This window comes from Cnephaeus nilssonii (genome assembly GCF_951640355.1).
Source record: "Cnephaeus nilssonii genome assembly, chromosome: 7".
NCBI lineage: Eukaryota > Metazoa > Chordata > Mammalia > Chiroptera > Vespertilionidae > Cnephaeus > Cnephaeus nilssonii.
This window is the reverse complement of record NC_137078.1, coordinates 12,435,609-12,452,515: the sequence shown is the minus strand read 5'-3', so window position 1 is coordinate 12,452,515 and position 16,907 is coordinate 12,435,609. Positions and strand designations below refer to the sequence as shown.

The 16,907-nt window shown below is 37.2% G+C and overlaps 1 protein-coding gene across 16 annotated transcripts in view; it reads right to left on the bottom strand.

The window, feature by feature from the left end:
- Positions 1–16,907, bottom strand: part of PRP4K (pre-mRNA processing factor kinase PRP4K) — a 57,342-nt gene that overhangs the window by 34,435 nt on the left and 6,000 nt on the right. For 15 of the 16 annotated variants that reach the window (XR_013813751.1, XR_013813752.1, XR_013813753.1 and 12 more), the window contains exons 2-6: positions 11,566–12,765; positions 8,799–8,975; positions 4,070–4,225; positions 3,041–3,122; positions 831–1,041 (exon numbers count right to left, since the gene is read on the bottom strand). Coding sequence is in view for 2 of the 16 variants with exons in the window: in XM_079776397.1 (XP_079632523.1) it covers positions 831–1,041; positions 3,041–3,122; positions 4,070–4,225; positions 8,799–8,975; positions 11,566–12,765 (1,826 nt within the window). In the remaining 14 variants the exon portion in view is untranslated. Of the gene's footprint in view, positions 1–830; positions 1,042–3,040; positions 3,124–4,069; positions 4,226–8,798; positions 8,976–11,565; positions 12,766–16,907 lie in introns of all 16 variants that reach the window. The other variant, XM_079776398.1, reaches the window with a different exon arrangement.

The window sequence follows — 16,907 nt, the reverse complement described above, 5'->3', positions numbered from 1 at the left end:
TCATTGGTCATCTGTGGAAGCACTATGGCACCAACTTTATTCAATACTAAAAATTGCTCAATAAAGAAAAATAATCAAGCATTTATCCTGCCTTTTCCTGTACAAACTACACTTTGGGGTAACCAAGAATGGAAAACTTAAGACAACCACACACATCACTTGATGTAATGATGAAAGTACACACCACCACTTATGAAATATTTTTGCCAAAAAAATTAAACCTAAATCCATTTAACTCTCTAACACCACTAGTTTTCAAGAAATACTGAGGACACAGGAAATGAGATAAAAGAAATAAGAATGTGAACAAACAAAAATCAGAATGGAAAAGTTTACAGAATACATGGCCCTGGTTTCCTCATAAGTAAATGGGGGAGGGGGGAAGGTAGGAAATGGAGGGGAAAAAACGATTAAGACTAAGAAAGACTTAAGACATTAGAAATCAACTATTTATATACCCCAAATATATGTGCATCTTATTTGGGTTTTGATTCAAACCAGCCATTAAGTCTTTATCTAACAAAGATACAAACTGAAATATGTACAGATGAAGTGAAATCTTGGCTAGGATTTGCTTTAAAATACTCTAGCAAGTAAACCACAAGGTTATGAATATGAGGGAATTCAATATACTGTTGAGGTTATACGAATAGAAAACATCTACAGAACACATCACTGAGATACATTAATACTGTATAACTTTAAGTTTGGCAGGAGTAACATTCTTAAATCCTTTCACTTTCCCCATCCCGAAACAATCTCTCTCATAAAATTACAGAGCTAAAAATTCAGAGAAAAGCATGGTCAAAATAAGAATCTAACTTACTCACCATTATTTTGTTCAACTGTCATTAGATTATGCTTGGCTTTTACTGAGGCCTCAAATGTATCAACATTTTCCCGTTCATACTCTTTAACATCAGCAGCTACCCTTTCCAGAATGTCGTCTGGAGAAGGTGACCGTGTACGAGTACTACTCTGGGGGCTGCTGGGTTCAGATGGCACAGACATATTGCTATCTTCAGCAAGATATTTATATTTCTGCAATAACAATACAGTCCATTATTTTCATAAAATCTGATGCTATCTAAATATATCTGCTAAGAGGTGCTATATTACAAAGTCAAATAATGTTAAAACTTTTAAAAGGTATTGATGCCCTCATTGAATCAGATCCACAATCCCTTATATAATTCCAAAATCCACTAAACTCTAAAATAGTTTTTTTTATGTATGGTGCACATTCATTAGGTGGCAAAGCTGATTAAAACAGTAATGACACTATTTATAGTCTTATTTATTTCCCCCAGCATGAACATAATAAGCCTTGCTACAGAAATATTCATGTATTTGATGATGGGGTGCTGTTCTAGACCCATGGATGGAGCTAATCCACATAAATGCACCATATACCTTTCTAAAATTCAAATATTTCTGTGTCTGAAGCACATCTGGCCCCGAGGGCTAGAGATAAGGGATTGTGGACCTGGGCAAAACCAAAAAAAATTTCAAACAAGTCTTTAGGAATATCACTTCAATAACAACAGTTTCAATGATCCACAAAAGTAAGTTTCCTCTGGAATTCCAGTTTTGCCCTACAGCCTCTGATGACTTAAGTTCTTTCTGTCACTCTAACAAACCATTAACTGATTTATGGTTTGTTAGGTGTGTTTAGGTGAGCTGCCATGACTGTTCTTTACTTCTGTGTGCTGTCCTCCTTACAGTGTAAAAAAGATCTATCATTTTTCATGTATTTCAGAATTCTGCCTTTCAACTTCTACACTCACCTTCCCATCATTAGAAGAAAATTCTCCTAATGATGATGACAGAAGGCACTTTACAGGGACTGTCATCCACAAAGGATCTAGGGGCCATGGTTTTATCTTAGGATGGCCAAGGAAAAAGAGACAAACTTCCAAGGCAGCTCACCTTATGAGGTGGGTACTCAGTATAGCACTTTCCACCCATCCTACCTAATAATAGACAAATATGCAAATTGACCGCACCTTCGCTACACTCAGGCCACGCCCAACAACCAATCAGGACGAGTATGCAAATTACCCCAACCAAGATGGTGGTTAATTTGCATATCAAGACAGCATAGAAAGAAGCCAATAGCTGCAGAAGGGAGCAAAGCTGCAAAGCTGTGGAGAGGCAAGCAAGCAGGGGGGAGGAGAAGGGAGGAGCGGAGGCAGGGCGGGGGAGAAGGAAGGAGAGCAGGCAGGCTGGCGGAGAAGGCGGGGCGGGGGAGAAGGGAGGAGCACAGGCAGGGCAGGGGGAGAAAGGAGAAAAGCAGGCAGGCTGGCGGAGAAGGTGGGGCCGGGGAGAAGGGAGGAGAGCAGGCAGGGGGGGGGCGGGGGGTGGGAGTGCAGCAGGAAATCCTATTGCAGGATTCTTCCTGCAACGGGAACGCTAGTTTTTTAAAAATATATATTTTTATTGATTTCAGAGAGGAAGGGAGAGGGAGAGAGAGATAGAAACATCAATGATGACAGATAATCATTGATCGGCTGCCTCCTGCACGCCCCCTACTGGGGAATCAAGCCCACAACCTGGGCATGTGCCCTTGACCGGAATCAAACCCTGGACCCTTCAGTCCGAAGGCTGACACTCTATCCACTGAGCCAACTGGCTAAGGCTCTATCCATTTTTTAAAATCACCTAGCTTTAAATTAGTCTTAAAATTACTTTTCAGATGTTCCATTGGAATAATCACATTTGCATTAGAAAGTCTGCCATTTTATTAAACATTAAAAAGTTTTGTTTAAAAAAAAAATAGTTTTGTTTTCTTTCAACTAGTAACAGGTATAATTTTTTGCTAAATGAAATTCCTCCAATTTATTCTATACTCATTTATGAGGGTCTTCATATTCATTACCTTAAAAAGGGGTAACTGTTTCAATTTTATTAAGAAACTACCATTTTTTTCAAGCCCTACTGAATTGCTACTACTGTCACTTTTTTAAGTAAAAAACCTTTATTTTACTAAAATATTGATTATTTAAGGTGGATTGATCAAAATTGTACTAAAATCACATACCTGAACAATTGCTTGCCTTTGTATTCTTCTCTGCTCTATTAGGGCCTCTTCATCTTCTTCTTCTACATCAAAGTCTTCGAGGCTTAAAAAAATTACACATATATACACGTCATTAATTTTAAACATCCTTAGAGATTCCAAAACCATAATTTTATATGTTTTAAAAATAAAAACTGGAAAATGTAGCTCGGTCATCTGTTAATTTTAGCTAAAGTCTTAAGCTACCTTACTCTCTTTGTCTTTGTTTCTAAACTGTCTCAGTGCCTGGTTTCAAATCCTGGCAAGTAATTTAACCTTCTGTGTCTTATTTTTCTCCTCATTTGTTTCATGGCACCAAAATTGGGAACAAAAGGAAGATCCTTAAATTTAAAAAATGTCACCATTGGCTCTGCCATGACCTTAGTAAAGTCATTTCACCCCTCTATCCTCCGTGTACACATCTATAAAACAAGAGGGCTAGGACAGATAAATAAATTGGTACCTTTTCTGAGCCATAGAACCCTTTGAAAGCTATACATCTTTTTCCATCAAAAAATGCACATGCAAACATTTACATACAATCTGAAGGGGAATGTAGCTCTACCTCCAAACACTGACCCTGAACAATCCCGACTATCCACTATAGAACTCCTACAATCTTTATGATCCCTTCCAGTGCAGCCTTTTCTATCATCTGTTAAATGTCCACTGGAGAAGAAGCAAACTGGACCCTGAACATGTTAAGATCTAGGTATAACACCTTTCCCAATTTAATTTTCTCATCACCTAGCTCTAATCAGGGTTTCTTGACCTTAGCACTGTTGACATTTTGACAATTCATTATGGGCGGTGTTTTGTGTACTGAAGGATGTTGAACAGTATACCTGGCCTCTGCCTATTGGATGGTCTAAAATGTTTTCAGACATTGCCAAATGGGGAGGCAAATAATTCAGAAGCAAATTAATGGGCTCACTTACAATATTCAGGTGGAAAATAAAGATTAAACAGTGTTTCTCTAAAAAGAAAATTATGGGAAAATTCCACTCTTACTTATCTTCAGATGAAGATTCTTGTTCAACTTTCATTCCTTCAGAAAGACTTCCTTTAAATTTATCTTCCTTTACTTTGCTTCTGCTCCTACGTCTACGACCACCCCGTGATCGAGACCGCCTTCTCATACGTGATCTGCTTCTCCGACCTCTGTCCCTATTTGAGAGAAGATGATATATATCTTTTTCAAAAGCTAAATTTTGCTGTGAATCTAAAACTGTTATAAAAATAAAGTATTAAAAAAGTTGATTAAAATTTAAAGTAAAATAACATAGTATCAAAAAGATTGGAATAATTAGCTTAACTGAAAAATAAATCATAACTACCCTACTTATTGACTATACCAGAACACAGAGAACTACAGGGGTGATGGAAATGTTCTACATTTTGCCCTAGCTGGTTTGGCTCAGTGGATAGAGCCTTGGCCTGTGGACTCAAGGGTCCCAGGTTTGATTCCAGACAAGGGCACATGCCCTGGTTGAGGGCTCAATCCCCAGTCGGGGGCATGCAGGAGGCAGCCAATCAATGTTTCTCTCATCGTTGATGCTTTTCTAACTCTCTCTCCCTCTCCCTTTCTCTCTGAAATCAATAAAAATATATATTTTTAAAATGTCCTACATCTTGACAATTGTATCAAGTCATTTCACCCCTCTATCCTGGTAATACAGCTCTTTGTCAAAACTCATGAACTGTACACCAAAATGGGTGAATTTTATTTTATATAAATGATACTTCAATAAACCTGATTTTTAAAAAGACTGCTGCTGATAAGGTATGGGACGGACAAATATGATAAAATTCAGTTTAATTAATATGGCCCTCAAAAAAAATATATGGCCCTCAGATATTTTTATAAATGCCTAAAGGTAAAATGCCTCATGTTAAACAAACAGAAACTATTATATTTCAAACATTAAAGGTACAGTTTATGTTAGAAAGATGTGGCACTCCAAGCACACAAAGGTGTGAATCTCTATAAAAGGATCGGCAAACTCCCTGTTAATACATCTAACCACCGTGTTTATCTCAAATCTCTTCAGAAACCTCACCAAAAGGGCAGTAAAAGGAACAATTAAAAAGAAAATCTTCAGGCTAAGAAAAGGTGAAGAGACATGACAGCTGAGATGTCAACAAAATCTTGAAATGTGCAAATCAGAAAGAGTAGTTACAGATCAGATCTAAATATTAGTCCAATAGGAATGGACAAGGTAAAAAAAGAAACAAGTCAGTGTATGCCACAAAACCCCAGAAAGCCTTGAGCATTGGAGATACTATGTCCTCTGAAGGATAAAACTTGAGATAAAAGATAAAAAGAATTGTTTGAAAGCCTTTAGGAACAGCTTAATTCTGTGTAGTCCCCTTCCTGACTCAGAAAAAAATGCCACTCCCCACTTCACATTCTGGCAGAATACTTAAGATTTTTTTATTATAGAGGTGCTAAGACTTATTTTATAGAGAGGTGCTGGTTGTAAAAACTGGCCCAAGGTACAGGAGACACTCTACTGAAAATAGGATTAAGGAGAAGTTGACATTATGAAGGACCAAAACTTCAGGATAGCCACATCTATCCTCTTCAGCAGGAGATGAGAGGATTCTGGGAAACTCACACACCCAAAAGAAAAGATACATAGTTGTTGATATGATCAAGTCATCACCCTCAAGTGATACCCACTAATCCACAAGCTGCACATTGTCAAAATGAAAGAAAGCTTCTGTTCAGCAGTGCCTAACTTTCAAATCAGAACAAGCAGCAATGAAAGATCCAGCTATCTGAGCACACTGATTGGTTGCCTCCCAAATGTGCCCTTACCGGGGCTGGGGAACCTGCAACTGAGATATGTGCCCTTAATCAGAAATCAAAACTAAGACCCTTCGGTCCAGGCGCTAAGGCTCTAACCACTGGGAAAATTTGCCAAGGCCAAAACATGTTTTAATCAACTGTTTATGTTATCGATAAGGCTTCCAGCCAAGAGTAGGATATTAGTAGTTAAGTTTTTGGAGAATGGAAATTCATACGTGAATTCTCCATGTTGTTCAAGGGTCAACCGTATAGGTAAGAGAAGACTATAAAGAACAAAAAACTCCACAAAAATTCATTATTATCTTTGACATAAGCGGCATTATTTCCATAAAACAAAAGTAAAATGTTAAATATATAAAAAAAAGTAAACAGCCAACAAGGTCTTGCGAATAGATACACACACACACACACACACACACACATATATATATTTATATATATGGGCTTGGGGGGGGAATCAATAGAAGGGTAAGAAGGTAGAATGAAAAAATCTAGACTGAAAATAGAACAAAACGAACAAAAAAGATGAGTAAAAAGAAAAAAAATTAATGGAATAATACAGAAGGTCCAATGGGGGGGAGGGGGGGAGGAACAACAATGGGAAATGGGAAAGAAAGCAAACAAAAACAACAAAAAAAGAGAGAAAATTTCCCATAATAGGAAACCATAATCATTCTGCATTAAAGGGACTATCTAGTGCCCAACAAAATCAATCCAACACACAAGATGGCTGCCCCCATGTGGTCAAAGATGACTGCCCCCATGTGGACACAAGATGGCTGGCAGGGGAGGGCAGTTGGGGGCAATCAGGCCTGCAAGGCAGGGCAGTTAGGGGTGACCGGGCCAGCAGGGAAGGGCAGATGGGGGCAACCAGGCCAGCAGGGGAGAGCAGTTAGGGGCGACCAAGCCAACAGGGGAAAGCAGTTGGGGGTGACCAGGCCTGCAGGGGTGGACAGTCGCGGGGGTGGGGGGACCAGGCCTGCAGGGGAAGGCATTTCAGGGCAATCGGGCTGGCAGGGGAGCAGTTAGGCGTTGATCAGGCTGGCAGGGGAGTGGTTAGGGGATGATCAGGCTGGCAGGCAGAAGCAGTTAGGGGCAATCAGGCAGGCAGGCGAATGGTTGGGAGCCAGGAGTCCTGGATTTTGAGAGGGATCGGGCCTAAACGGGCAGTCAGACATCCCTCAAGGGGTCCCAGATTGGAGAGGGTGCAGGCTGGGCTGAGAGACCCCCCACACACACCCCTTGCACGAATTTCATGCACCGGGTCTCTAGTTTATTATAAAAAGAGAGGGAGAGGGGAAAAAAAGGCAAGTCCTATAAAAAATAACATCAGAATAGGACTTAATAGCAATATTGGAAACTAGAAAACAGCACAATAACAATTTCAAAATTCTTTTTCTTAGAATAATAAAAGACAATTTCAAAATTCTAAGAAAAAATGACATCAACCTAGAATTCTATCCCTTGACATATCAGCAATGAGAATAAAGGACATTTTTTAGAGACATAGACCCCAAAATGTAAGTCCTTTCCACATACTTTTCTCAGGAAGCTCCTGGAGATTCATTACCAAAGCAAAGAGATAAAACATGAGTAGACACACTGGATACAGGAAATGGAATAACACAAAAAGAAAAACAAAGGAATACCAAGAGGATAAGAAAACAAATTCCACAATGATAACTGCATAAGGAGGCCTATCAGCAGTCAGTTTGGAGCCAGAAGGCTAGAAGCATTAGAACGAAGGTCCTCTCCTCCCCCAATTATTTGCTCAGCAAGGAACAATATGCTTATTATAATAATATTGATTATATCTGGAAGCATACAGAAAGGTGATGAAATCAGGCAGAAGAGAAACATGTGAGATTAAAAACGAATTGTCCAAAGTAGGAAATCAATAGATAATATGGCAATAACTTAAAAAAATGTAAACATACACATGCTTAGACAAAACATTTCTACTTTAGGAATCTAGGATACAAAATACTCAGAGATACGGAAAGATATATCCAGTAGTTGCAATATAAGCCTTTGGTGTACTGTCTCTTTAAACATTTTTCCTGTATTAGTTCAATTTAAAATATTAAAAGATTAAATAGATCCAGAGACATAGAAGCATGGAACAGCCTGTGGAATCTCAAAGGGAAGGTGGGGGAGGGTGGGTGGGTGGAAAGAGATCAACCAAAGAACCTGTATGCATATATGCATAACCCATGGATGTAGACAATAGGGTGATGGTGGCTTGAGGTGGGGGCTGGGTGCTGGAAGTGGGCTAGAAAAATAGAAAAGGTCAATGGGGGTAAAAAGGGGGTATACCATATTTTCCGGCGTATAAGACGACTTTTTAACCCAGGAAAATCTTATACGCCCAGTCGTCTTATACGCCGGAAAATACGGTATGTAATACTTTCAACAATGAAGATTTTTTTTTAATGTTAAAAGATTGGCAAATGAACAATCATTTATGCTTTAGGTTAAAATATTTAATGTATATGTGTTATTTTAAAAGGATTCCCTGCTTTAAAAGCCAACCTTTTCGATTAAACAACTAACCACATGTGCTTCATATAAAATGATTTCTACTATGGTAAATTAAATAGGTTTTTGCCCAAAGAGTCTTTCATGCCTACTGAGGATATCATCTTGAGGCCATGTTATTAAGGTGATCAAATACAAGTTAACAAAAAATAAGTACAGAACTGTAAGACATACAGAAAACTGGGCTACCTATTTATTTTCCTATGATGATTTATCCTGCTAGTTAGAAACAAACAAACACCTAAGCCTAGCTCATTTAATATTTATCTCTTGAAAAAATGTCCTACTTTTAAAAGATCGAGTTTTTAATGAACACTGATTTATTTAAACTTGAAGGGAAACTATATTAAACATTCAGAGTTTAATGAAACAAAAGGGTAACATCTTTACCTTCTCCGAGGGGACCTGCTTCTTCTTCTAGGAGACCTGCTCCGCCTAAGTGGGGAGCGAGACCTCCTTCTAATGGGAGATCTACTTGTTCTTCTTCGGGTTGGAGACCACCTACTTATCGGGCTGGCATCTTTTGATCTCTCACGTCTACTGAGGATATCGTCACGAGGTCGTGTTCTTAAGGGGACCAAATACAAGTAAATAGGAAAATGAATTAAGTCAAAATAAATGTATTTCTTCTACATGTAATGGACATCTTAAAAAAGGGCATGCTATTACAGTGATTTCTTAAAATCATTTTTTGTACTTTTAGGTATTATTCTAATTTTCTATCATTAATGTTTATATAACTTTCAGAATCATGCAAAAATGTTACTGTGAAAAAAATTCTATTTTTCCAAAATGTTTATTAGAAGGAAGACACCTTTAAAAATAAATATTCACAGTGCTTGCTTTGGCAACACATACATTAAAACTGGAACGATACAGAGATCAGCATGACCCCTGCACAAGGATAACATGCAAATTCATAAAGTGTACCATATTTTTTAAATAAAAATAAAAATAAATGCTCATAAACTTAAAAAGAAAAAGAAATAGCATGCTAAACTAAAGATAGTAAACACAAATTAACATGTTTCGTAACAAAACTTAAATTCAAATGATTACAATGATATCTGGGTGTTATGAAAGGCACACACACAAAAAGCCTATTTACTATTGTCTCAGAATTTGAAGAATTATAAAAGATTATTCTTAAGGTTAAAGCCACTGACTCCAATTCCAGATAAATAACTCAAAACTTCCCCAAGTGAGTGATATTACATTTCCTAAGTTTAAAGACTGTTTTATTTCTAAATTTTGACATTTTTGCAATCAAGAGTCTTATTTTTAACATACCAATTAGATATAATAGCATCTTACAATCAACGTCAACCTTAGAGCAGAGTAAATATAAAAAGGGCAATCCATCTAGTCATGGAAGTAAATATTGGTATAAATTTCCTACAAGAAAATTTGGCAATATTTTTCTAAAACGTAAATATATATAACAGTAAACTTTGTAGTTTCAAGTCTGTGAACTTATTTTACAAAGAAACCTCACACATAAACCACGGATATCTTTGCATACAATCATGAAAAATTGTAATCAACCTAAATTTTCATTAGTATCAAGTGAATGCATAAAAAGTGGAACAACAAATCAATGTTTCTTTCTCTCTTGCTAAAGAAAAAAAAAATCAATCAATTTTAAAAAGTAATTTTAAAAGATCTGTATATATTATCAGAGAAGTGTTTGATGAAAAATGCAAATAGCTGTTAACATGAACAGTATGACTCCATTTTTGCAAGAAAAAACATTAATATAATTGTATGGCCATAGAAAGGACTAGAAAGATTCTTCTTAGGAGTAGCAGTGGAAGAAGAATAGAGGGAAAGAATTTACATGCTTCTGCATTTTTTAATTTCTCTTTAATTAAAATTTCTTCTGTAATTAAAAAAATATTTGTTTAAAAAAATTCAACTCTAGTCCTTAATAAATTCTTCAAAATATCCTTCACAAACTGAAAGCAAATTGAAGGAGACGAGGATCATTAAGAAACACTTTACATAACATAATCAGTAACACTAACAACTGCCTCAATGCAAGAAAGCTAACGGGACCATTTCATTACAATGTAACTTAGAAGTAAAGAGTCAAGAGTATCTCTTAAAACAGAGCTCTTTAAAAAGAGCATTACTGAAATTTCTTGAAAAATATGATAAACTCTAGCTTATTTATTTAAACCCATAGACAGTAAATGTTAATATATAATAATAAATGAACAGGAATTCATATCCTTACACAGAATAAGCCAACATTCCCTTAAGTGAAACTTGGCCATAATTTCACATGCCTAATCACTGAATATAAAAATACTTAAAAATCTGTTTCTAAAGTACTCTATTTAGACTAGTCTAAACAATTCCCTACCTCTCCCTTCCAAAATCCTTTCTGTGTCTTAAATATTACTTCTATGATCCTAGTAAATAGGTTCAATCTATTTTTTCCATTTATAAATTAAGCATGACAGTTACTTCCCTGAGAGAGTCACGAGAATTTGAGAAAAGAACTGATGGACCAAATGTATTATACAAATATGAATTATTTTCATTATTATTAGTAAAAACCAAAATAGTTTCTTATACCATTCTTCCTAAACTTAAGGTTTTTTTGCAACCATCAGATTATAAATATTTGAATTAACAAAAAAATATTTCCACTTTCAATTTCATTGTGTTTTGGAGCCAAAAGCAATTATAGTTTCAATTTATAGTTAGAATTCAAAATCATGCCAATTCAAGATAATAAGACAGATCACAAACCTTAAAACTGATACCTCCTTTTTTAACTTTTTAAAGTTGAAAATTTCAGCCTATATTATTCAATAAAGTGATAAACCCCTCTAGGAAATATACTCCCTCCCCATAAATGGGTATACAGAGCTATCAAAAGTACTTGGATTTAAAGGAATGAGTCTACAAATTAGATACTAAATTAAGAACTTGAAAACAAAAGTTTCTATCATCAAATTCAGTATTCGTAAATTGTCCACATCCAAGATACACAATGACCAAAGTACAAATGTTAATACAGTAAATGGAATGGATTATACCTAAAACTATAACTCATTATTATCTCATCTTTCATTGTCCACAAGTTCTAGTTTCTCCTTTAAAATCTGGTGCATTGGTAAAAAGCACTAACATTTTGAAAACAAGTTACCTTGGGGAAGAAAGTCGTCTCCTTTCTGGTTCTCTTCGTTTTCTTTCCAAGGATCTGCTCTTCGCTCTTCTACCGGGAGACACAGTTCGAGAAGGTGACTTGCTCTGCTTAGACCTTCTATCATTTAAAAGTGGAGATCTACTTCTTCTGGATTTATCACGTTGTTTTGGAGACAAACTTCTTCTTTTAGGACTACGACCAGGTCTTCTACTGGGTGACCTATTTTCTTTCCCAGAAGAAGCATCTTTAGAGGGAGATTTAATTGGCTTCTTTTCTTTATCAGTTTCAGACCGTTTTGATTTTCTCTCTTTGGACCTTGACCTTCTGTCTTTGGATTTACCTCTTAAGTCAACTGGGGATCTGGATTTTTTGCCTCGATCACGACTTCTACTTTCATTTATAACTGGGGATTTTTTTCTATCTTTTGACTTACTTTTATCTTCAATCTTAACCTTGTCATCAGTAGGAGATCTGGCCTTCCCAATTTTCTCTTGAGACCGCCTTCTAAGGGTAGGAGATTTTGATTTTCTTGCTTGATCTTGAGACTTACTTCTTTTGGATGGACTTTTAGACTTTTTCCTCTCCTTTGATTTGCTCCTAGTTGTCTTCTCTTTAACTATTTCAACACCTCCCTTACTTTTCTTTTTGTCAGACCTATGTCTAGTCCGTTCTTTGGATCTGCTTTTACTTCGCTTTTTTGTACTATTTTTATTGTCCATAAGTTCAAGTTTCCCCTTGGTAGTGGAAGATCTAGTACTAGACCTATTTCCATTTCTTGCCTTTTCATGAATTTCCCCTTCTTCTTCAGAGCCAGATTCATAACCTTGTAATATGAGCCCCATCCCTGACTGGACCTTTCCTTCCATTAACTCATTATCAAGTTCAGCTTTTATCAAGGCTCTCTGTTTTTCCAAGTCTTCCAGCAAAGCTAAATCATCAAGTTTAGTTCTTTTTGCTGGAGACAAACCTTCTTTGTCAGAAGCATCAATAACTTCTTTTCTTTTGTGTTTCTTATGTTTATGCTTATGTTTATGTTTTTTATCCTTGTCTTCTTCTAAGGAATGTTTATGTTTCTTATGTTTACTTCTGTGTTTATGCTTCTTTTTTTTGTGACGACTGTGCTTATTTTGAGATTGGTCTTCTGATACTTCTCCATTTTCTTCATGTACACTCTTTTCAGAATTATCAGCATCTTCCATCCTATAAAAAAGTATCAAACACGTTTTAAAATCATATAATTTATCAAGCATTCAGGGTCATAACAAAATAATGATGATAAAATACATTTCAATCTAATACACAAAAGAATCCCTCATTTTCTTCTATTAAACACATAGACTATTTGGGAGACTAATCTCTTTCTCCACTTTAAATTCAGAAGCATACTTAAAAAAAAAATCTCTCGGGCCAATAATGAGCATACCCAAAATAAGCACTCCATCATGTGCACTGGTGGCTGATGTTAATAGTGTAAATACACCTCCAAGTGTTAAAACTTCATAGTAAACTAACCAGGAGTTAAAGACTCTTGACCTGTAGCAGCCACTGAGCAATCATGTCGTTGAGCCACATCAAAGGGTCTTTTGCAGGTCAACAATAATTCAAAATCAGCAATTTCACATGGTCTAACCCCGTGGTTGGCAAACTGCGGCTCGTGAGCCACATGCGGCTCTTTGGCCCCTTGAGTGTGGCTCTTCCACAAAATACCATGGCCTGGGCAAGTCTATTTTGAAGAATTGGCATTAGCAGAAGTTTAAGTTTAAAAAAAAATTGGCTCTCAAAAGAAATTTCAATCGTTGTACTGTTGATATTTGGCTCTGTTGACTAATGAGTTTGCCAACCACTGGTCTAACCCAATATTGGTTCAGCTAAATTTCAAATGAACAGATTAATTTCCCAAAATATGTTCGGTGGCTTTTGTACTTAACGGTTTGGGCTATGCTTAGTTAAAGAATTTATGATTCTAAATTATTTTGCTAAATCCATGCTGTTCAGTATTCCCAGGTTAAACACAGGCTACAACAGCAGTATTTAAATTTACCCTTTATAGTCACTCCATACTGTATTATCACATCCTAGAATATGATATCAAAACCAGACTTTAATTTATCTGAATTAAGGACATCATACTATTTTTGGAGGAAAATATAAATTATTTTGTCAAAATCCTTCAAATTACACACTCCTGTACTTTCAGTAAGTTTATCAAATAGCTCCTTGCAAGTTAAGAATAAATCTATTCATTCAATCTCTTTTATCATTTTTTAAAAACCACCTATACTTAAATGTAGATATTAAGGTGTGTAGCAGGAAAACAAACATGTACAAGACCAATACCTGCCTTCCTCAAGAAATGATAGTCCAATGGAAAACAAAGTGTAATGATAATTACACAAATAAGGGCATTATGGGATAATGACATGAATAAAGGCATTATCAGAACACTAAAGGATCAACTAAAATAATTTTGAAAATGGTCAAGGGAAGTATCTTAAATGAGATTACAGGGGGGAAAAAAAACAAGCTATTTGTTAAGCAGGTACTTTGGGTAGAATAATAAATGTTATCGGGAAGGTACATGAATTGAAAGTAACACTGTAACATTCTCCTAAAGAATGAGTAAAAAATTAACCAGAAGGGGAAAGAGGTACTTTAGGGTGAAAAAAAGTGAAAAGGGGCATAGTTATATATAGCCAACTGTAAGCAGATCAGTGCTCTCAGGGCATCAAACATGTGGAAAGAACTGGTCTAATGAAGGTTGAGATCTCAGGGGACCAATTCCAGATGACGAGATATAGCATGAGATTCTGGGAGCGAGTGGCTGAGATACAGTTATAGGCTCACTGGAATCAAAGGCCTAGGAACTGCAAGGTAAGGCTGTTGGATGGATGGTCTGTAATGTAATGACATTGCCATTATGGCAGAGTTGAAGAAGAGTCTGACCTTCCAGCCAAGTCTGTGCTCAATAAAGGACACACTCGAGGTTTGCTTGAAAAGTTTTCAATTAACAATGAGGGGGGTGCAGAATATGGAGAACATAAATACCACATAGCAAGAACTTTGAATTTTTTAGGTGTCAGATTACCAACATCCATTTCTGGTACTATAGACTCTGGGAAATAAAAAAGCATTAAAATAGAGCTGAAGAGGAAGCTGTGTCTTCTGGTGAGAGTCAAGTTTTAGTTTGAGCTTACTTCTTTCTAATAGGGTATGAGAAGATAGGATAAATATAGTAATGTTCTCTGGATCATCAAATGTTCTCAAAAGACTTGGAAAAAGAAAGCATAATATCTTTGTATTAAAACAAACAAACATGAAAACATAGCTTAATTGTGTAGGAGGGAAAAATCACAAAACTAGAAGATAGGTTACATCCTCCTGTAGGCAACCCTTGCCCAGAAATCTTTCATGCCACAATCCATGTGAGACATATGAACCTTGACTCACAGGGGGAAAAGTCCGAGACAAACTGAATTAAGCTAATTCAAGATATGGGGATAGGTATGGAGAACTTATTAAAGGTTGAGAATGATTTTCAGGTAAAACACTTAAGTACTTAAAGTATAAAATTCAGGTCAAGCTTCTAGTAACTGAAGAAGACCCTTTAAGTAAAGAAGAATAGTTGGATGGTTGGGCAGTTTCCACAGACAAACTACCTGAATTCAAATTCTGGATTCAACTTACTAGTTTTGCAGACTTAGGCAAGTTTAAGATTTCTCTGATCTGTAGGCACCTCATATATAAAGTGGAAAAATTATTAAAATAATAGCATCTACCCCAAAGCTTGTGAAGATCCACAAGGCAATTGTTAGGGTTTACAACAATGCCTAGCACAAACCAAGTGCCAAAAAAGTAAGCTGTTATTATTGTTCAGATACTGGATAAATAAATATATATTTTTTGACACTGGAGCTGGCAGGGCTGATACTAAGAATGTTATTTTAAGGAACACTATCAAAGATCATGAATGCTAGTCAAACTACCTTATTAAAATGTCATCTCCAACATGGCACACCTAGTATAACCTTAGGCAAGTTGCTTCTCTGTGCCTTAGTTTCCTCAACTGTAAAAACTGGGGAAATAATAGTATTGACAAAACAGAGATTTGTCTTGGCAATGGTTCACACAAAGTACTCAAGAAATATTGTCTCTCCATATGTCTCCAGGACTGATGAGATATTAAAGTTCAAGGGGGCTTAAGGAATGTGCCTAAGGTCACACAGCAAGCTAACAAGAAGGTTGGTATTACATTCCAAATTAGTCAAGAGCTCTTCCTTATGATGGAAGATGCTTTTATTTTTTTACTATTTTTTAAAATATATTTTATTGATTTTTTACAGAGAGGAAGAGAGAGGGATAGTTAGAAACATCGAGAGAGAAACATCGATCAGCTGCCTCTTGCACACCCCCTAATGGGGATGTGCCCGCAACCAAGGTACATGCCCTTGACCGGAATCGAACCTCGGACCCTTGAGTCCGCAGGCCGACGCTCTATCCACTGAGCCAAACCGGTTTCGGCTGGAAGATGCTTTTAAAATGACAGCGTATCACTACTCTGCATGACACTTGATTGTTGCCTCCTACTCCATTCAGTCAAAACTAAAATGCTTTACAAGGCCTCATAAAATCTGCCTAACTTCAACATTTTGAACCTACTACTTTCCTCTAACACTCATCCACTTCAGCTACACTGCTCTCCTTGAACAACAGGTATACCTCAGGGCCTTGGTACTTGTACTTACTGTTTCTTCTGCCTAAAATGCTTTCCCTAGCTAGTTGTATACTAGGTGTACCAGTTAATAATGCAGATTTTTTTCACTAGATGGAGTTACACGTATCTATATTAATAAAAGAGTAATATGATAATTAGACCAGAAGACCTTCCGACATCCTTCCGGACAAAGCCATGGTGGTGGGGCCAAGGCAGAGGCAGTTAGGGGAGATCAGGCTGGCAGGGGAGAGCAGTTGGGGGCAATCAGGCCGGCAGGGGAGAGCAGTTAGGGGGATTGGGCTGGCAGGGGAGGGCAGTTGGGGGGGATCAGGCTGGCAGGGCAAGGGCAGTTGGGGGCGATCAGGCCGGCAGGGGGGCAGTTGGGGGCAATCAGGCTGGCAAGGGAGGGGCAGTTGGGGGCAATCAGGCTGGCAGGGGAGGGGCAGTTGGGGGTGATCAGGCCAGCAGGTGGAGGTGGTTAAGGGCAATCAGGCAGGCAGGCAGAGTGGTCAGGGGCGATCAAGCAGGCAGGCGAGCAGTTAGGAGCCAGTGGTCCCAGATTGCAAGAGGGATGTCTGACTGTGGAATCGGGCCTAAACCGGCAGTCGGACATCCCCTGAGGGGTCCTGAA